Source organism: Salvelinus namaycush, chromosome 17 (genome assembly GCF_016432855.1).
Source record: "Salvelinus namaycush isolate Seneca chromosome 17, SaNama_1.0, whole genome shotgun sequence".
In the NCBI taxonomy this organism is placed as follows: Eukaryota; Metazoa; Chordata; class Actinopteri; order Salmoniformes; family Salmonidae; genus Salvelinus; species Salvelinus namaycush.
Genome location: NC_052323.1, coordinates 5,379,285 through 5,385,284, shown reverse-complemented (window position 1 = coordinate 5,385,284; position 6,000 = coordinate 5,379,285). Strand labels below are relative to the sequence as shown.

At 40.9% G+C, this 6,000-nt stretch overlaps 1 protein-coding gene across 2 annotated transcripts in view; it reads left to right on the top strand.

Moving 5' to 3' along the window:
* Positions 1–4,589: 4,589 nt before the first annotated feature.
* LOC120061982 (glutamate receptor 2-like) overlaps positions 4,590–6,000 on the top strand; it is a 65,046-nt gene continuing 63,635 nt past the window's right edge. The window contains exons 1-2 of one of the 2 annotated variants that reach the window (XM_039011769.1): positions 4,590–4,674; positions 4,864–5,004. In XM_039011769.1, coding sequence (XP_038867697.1) covers positions 4,590–4,674; positions 4,864–5,004 — 226 coding nt within the window. The remainder of the gene's footprint in view (positions 4,675–4,863; positions 5,005–6,000) is intronic. The other variant, XM_039011770.1, reaches the window with a different exon arrangement.

Below are 6,000 nucleotides of genomic sequence, written 5' to 3'. Positions count from 1 at the left end.
ATGTCAGTTGATTTCTAAAGCTATTCCCTCTCACTTTTTAACATAGTGTAACCCTATTAAACTACCTCAGGATACTGTACGGTATATTCCACCAGGCGGGTAACTTGACCAATATTAGTAACAGGCCAATTTGACCCCCTCTTTCTCCAATAATATACCATGATGAGTTTGATTGGGGGGAAAATCCCCACTGTTAAGCGCCAGGCAGCTACTGGGTTTATGTTGCTTTGCACCACAGTGACTCATTTCCTCATTTTATGATTGCATCCCCCCGCCCAAATACGCTTTTGATCCCCAGAGGCCGTCTGCCCGAAACGCACAATTTCTCCTCTTTCCCTTTTCAGCAGTCTGTGATGTATTGCTTTAGTCTGCAGTAACGGTTCAGCAGCATTTTCTGGGACAGTTCAAAACCGACTCAGGGACGGTTCTGGGATGATAGAGCCAAAATTCATACAACCACTGTACATCAAACAATGTTAAAAAGCAATGAGGCTGATGTAACAAATGAGAATGTTTAGCTTAAATGTTGACAAACTATTATTTCTTAACATAAGTGCAGCAATGCGCACATGACAGTAGGATACGCGCAAATGTTCCAAAATGCCATTAGCAGAAACACACCTTCCTAATAAACAGCGCACCACACATGCAAGCAGTGTATTGTGAGAGAGATGAAATCATCTGTTCAAAATGTAAAAAGAGGGGAGATCTAAAGATGCAACAACTAGCATGGGTTGCTTATATGACTAGGATTGTGTCTTTGGCTGTTGGACAATGAAAGCAAGTTGATTTGAAAACCAATAGAACATGAGAGAAATGCTGGTTTCAATGGCATAAGGAAGTGTTTATAAAAGAATTCCCTTAACATTTCTATGGTCTGTTTTTGGCGAGGCTACTTTGAAACGAGATAAGACATGCCTCCAGGTTTTAAACGTTTATGGTCAAGCAGTTTCAAAATGCCTGACTGCCTCCGCTCAGATTGCAAGGTGAGTGATACGCGGTGCACAACGGGGCACTGGCCCTTCTCTCCTTTAGACATTAATGTTAATTATCTTACATTATACACTGTGTGTACAAAACATTAAGGACACCTGCTCTTTCCATGGCATAGACTGACCGGGTGAATCCAGGTGAAAGCTATGATCCCTTATCGATATCACTTGTTGAACCCACTTCAATAAGTGTAGATGAAGGGGAGGAGACAGGTTAAAGAAGGATTTTTACACCTTAATTGTCTTTTAAGGCACATATTGTGTATGTGTGCCATTCAGAGGGTGAATGGGCAAGACAAAATATTTAAGTGCCTTTGAACCGAGTATGGTAGTAGGAGCCAGGCGTACTGGTTTGTGTCAAGAACTGCAATGCTGCTGGGTTTGTCATGCTCAACAGTTTCACGTGTGTATAAAGAATGGTCCACCAACCAAAGAACATGGGCCAGCATCCCTGTGGAACACTTTCGTCACCTTGTAGAATCCATGCCCCGACGAATTGAGGCGTTTTTGACGGCAAAAGAGGGTGCAACTCAATATTATGAAGGAGTTCTTAATGTTTTGTACACTCAGTATATGTGTCAAACATAACTGGCATTTGTCCGATATTTATGTAATTAAAAGTCTCATTGAAGTTTGTCTACATTTTCTGGTGCCTCCCTCAGGTCAGCATCGGTGTGGGCATATCACCTGGGCTACACTAATTATTTACAGGTAATTGCTAAAGGAAACACCAACATAAAGTGTCGTAATAGGGCTTGGGCTGCCAGAACAGCTTCAATGCACCTTGGCATAGATTCAACAAGTGTCTGGAAACCTTGTAGGGATGCGACACCATTCTTCCATGAGAAATTCCATTATTTGATGGTGGTGAAAAACGTTGTATCAGGGTCCGCTCCAGAATCTCCCATAAGTGTTCAATTGGGTTGAGATCTGGTGACACACACAAACACACACACGTTAAACCCCCTATGCTCCTTTGAAATACCTCTTTCAAAGTCACTGAGATCTTTTCGTCTAGCAATGGAAGCCAAAATAATGGGTAACTGGCCATTTATATACATGACCCTAAGCATGATGGGATATTATTTTCTTAATTAACTCCGGAACCCCTCCTATGTGGAAGCACCTGCTTTCAATATTCTTCGTATCCCTCATTTACTCAAGTGTTTCCGTTATTTTTTCAGTTACCTGTACATCTAATGTAGACCCATGTTGGCAGTTCAAAACATAAAAATAAACAAAGCATTTTAGCATCCTTGCTGTCCCCAGTCCACCTGGCTGTGCTGCTGCTCCATTTTCAACTGTTCTGCCTGCGGCTATGGAACCCTGACCTGTTCACCGGACGTGCTACCTGTCCCAGACCTGCTGTTTTCAACTCTCTAGAGACAACAGGAGCGGTAGAGATCCTCTTAATGATCGGCTATGAAAAGCCAACTGACATTTACTCCTGAGGTGCTGACTTGTTGCACCCTCGACAACTACTGTATTATTATTTGACCATGCTGGTCATTTATGAACATTTGAACATCTTGGCCATGTTCTGTTATAATCTCCACCCGGCACAGCCAGAAGAGGACTGGCCACCCCTCATAGCCTGGTTCCTCTCTAGGTTTCTTCCTAGGTTTGGGCCTTTCTAGGGAGTTTTTCCTAGCCACCGTGCTTCTACACCTGCATTGCTTGCTGTTTGGGGTTTTAGGCTGGCTTTCTGTACAGCACTTCGAGATATTAGCTGATGTACGAAGGGCTATATAAATACATTTGATTTGATTCGACGTCCATCCATGTCTGAGGACGTCAGGAGATGGCATGGAATCTGGCCACTAGGGGCAACAGTGAGTGCTGTTATCTTCAAGTAGGTTTCAGTTTTGATGGGGGGGCATTGTGGACAGGGATGGTGGATGGGTGTAAGCATCTGCCTCTGATTACAAATGTTGCAAGTGTAAGTCCAGTGATAGAAAGTTGGTTTTCTGATTTTTCTTTTAAACCTATCCCAAACCTTAACCCTTACCTTAACCATTCAGAGTCAATGCCTAACCTTACATTTTTTGAGTTAATGCCTAAACGTAACCTTAAACACTTGGAAATTTGACGTTTGCAACTTCGCTATTTGAAGTTTGAGAAATGTGGATGAACGTTTAATTCTGATGTGAGACTGTGAGAGCTAGTTGCAGCTATAGCCTGTATATCATAAACTGGGGAACAGGGATGACATTTCTTTTTATTGACTAGAGGGGAGCTCCTGTTCCATTTTACCCTGTGTAGAATGGCAATAACAAGCGCCACACAGATTCGGCTCCAATTAGTATGCATGGAATAGTGGAAAACAAGCAATAGATCAAATGTAAAGAGCACATTCATTTGATGGTTAATCCCAGCGAGATGGGAGTGAAGGGAGACACGTATTCATGCACACACACGGGCAGTTGAGCACACATGGACGCACGCACACCCGCACGCACATACACACACATATACGCACGTATGTACACACACATACCTGCACACCCACTCGCATATACACACACACCTTGACAAGATTCACTCGACGAGCTACAAGTGAAATGCATCTAAATGTCAGCCTGTACAAACCGTTATTGACTGGAGGTGAGCTCCTGTTTGATTCAACCTTGAATATCTTCAGTTTGTTTTTCGTTCCTTATATTTTGGTTGGAAGGTATGCAACAGTATTGTTTTGTTGTTGTTGGACAAGCTAGATAAAGTGAATCTTGTTTAGTTCATCAAGTGCAATTTAAATGTCTCCGAGATATAGACAGATGAATGTTTCAGGCCTAAGAAACAGGCATTGGTCAATAGCTGGCACAGCTATCTGCTTTTGAGGATGGCACACACTACCCATGGAATAAGTAAGATGCCACTCAAACTGGCATGGCTATTATTTGCTTAACTACATGATTTTTGGGGGGTTTTGTGACTGTCATTATCAGCAGGGCACACACAGGTTAATTCAAGATGTATTAATGTCATACTTTTCCATGTTCATGCAGAGTGATACAGTGAGGGCTAAATCTTCAATAATGACTTGTATAACACGAAGCAAACCAGTGAGATAATGAGATTGCCTTATGGTTTGCCATGAATCGTAGCAGGTTCAAAAATGTAAAGTCAAGCGCACATATTTCATCTATTATACACATGCTCAACAAACATGTACATACACACACTAATGAGTCGCGAGGCACTGAAGTGGAGCGCAGTGGAGCGGCTCCTCTCGTGTCTTTACGCTTCTCATTAACATTCGTCGCTTGTCCATGATGCTGAAAGGATCTCCAGCGCACGGAGCGGAGACGAGCATTGTTCCAGTGCTTAAAGGAGGTATCTACGACTCGCAGGCGGACAGCGCAAGGAGGAGGACCGGAAGAGACGGTTAATTTACATTATAGCATTCCTTCACTGCTGGACCTGGAGCAGGAGTCCTCATTTTCTATACAAAAAAAAAAAACACCTGCAGAAAATAGTCACCAGTGCATTTTTCCTGACATCAAGTCGCCGATATGTGTCGGATCTAACATAGACTATTATTGAGAAACAATGAATATCTCCATTCTTGGGTGGATGTGGGCACTTTTTTTCATGGAAATGCCTAAGTTTATGAATTTATCGGTTTTCGTTCTACCTGTTTTATGGGGTTTGGTGCTTGGTGCCTCTCAAAGTGTACAAATTGGTATGTATGAAGCAAATTCATTAATTTCAAGGATAGCCTATATTTTTGGGACATAGCAAGTAGGCTCGTGATTTTGCCAATGCATGATGAAAGCTGGTCATGCAAATTAAATTAAATAAATCAACAATATAACATTTTGGAATATGCTATACACAAGTATATTGAGATGTCCAATTGTTTCTATTACAGGTGGACTCTTTCCAAGGGGTGCTGATCAGGAGTACAGTGCATTTCGGATAGGAATGGTTCAATTCGGCACACCCGAATTCAGATTGACGCCCCATATTGACAATCTGGAAGTAGCAAACAGTTTTGCCGTCACCAATTGTTGTAAGTAACAAATGAAGCCTATTTCAGGTCTCTTTACAAAGTTAACAATGAAATCAATTTTCATCCCCTTCAAATATACCAATATAAAACACAGCAAAACTATCAATTGATGGATTCACTTAGGCTACTTAGAAACGGTGCATGGAACCACTCAATTAGCGCGTAATTTGTGAGCTTATTTAAGTCGGTGAAACCACATCTGTTGTGGAAAGACATGGACAAGTAGGCTGTTTGTAAAATAAGATATTATGTGGATTAGTGTTCATCTTCTCTGTGTGAGAAATGACAAAGTAAAGTTGGTTTCCACAGTAACAGTAAATCACAGTGATGCTCCATTGACACAGGCGCGCGTAATGTCTTGCATGACAAGTAGGCACTGGGAGTATCCATTGTAATTTCGTATTTTAATCAAATTCAAGACAGTTGTATTATCTTTTGTCAAATATTCTCACCGTTTGCAATAGCTTTTCATCTCTGATAGACATGACCTAGGTTAAAATACATTCACGCCCGTTAATTGAAAATGTGTTTATTGTTCCACATATTTAATAGGCATTTATTAACCGTATTTAGTAAAGGAACTAATCTATATCAGGTAGCCTATGCATTACATGTAGTTCTGTGGATGAGAAAGATAGGCTAAGTGTAATAATTAAATCATTAAGGTTTCTTCCCTCTGGGCATTGAGAGGAGGTTATAGCCTTCTGGACCAGCCTATTGCCTACCACTTCTTGGCCCACATTCGTTATGTTATTAGGTTCTTCAACGCAATTTCTTTATATATATATATATATATATATATATATATATATATATATATTGAGAACAATCAACTGAAACAATATATATATATATATATTTAAACTGACAATATTTAATAGTTTAAAAAAAGAATAGGTTCGATTTGATCTGTTCACTGAGCTATTAATGAGCGCCGCTCTAAAATGGATGGGCTCCCCATTTCATCTAGCTGTTGCCAAGCGACAGTTCGTTTGG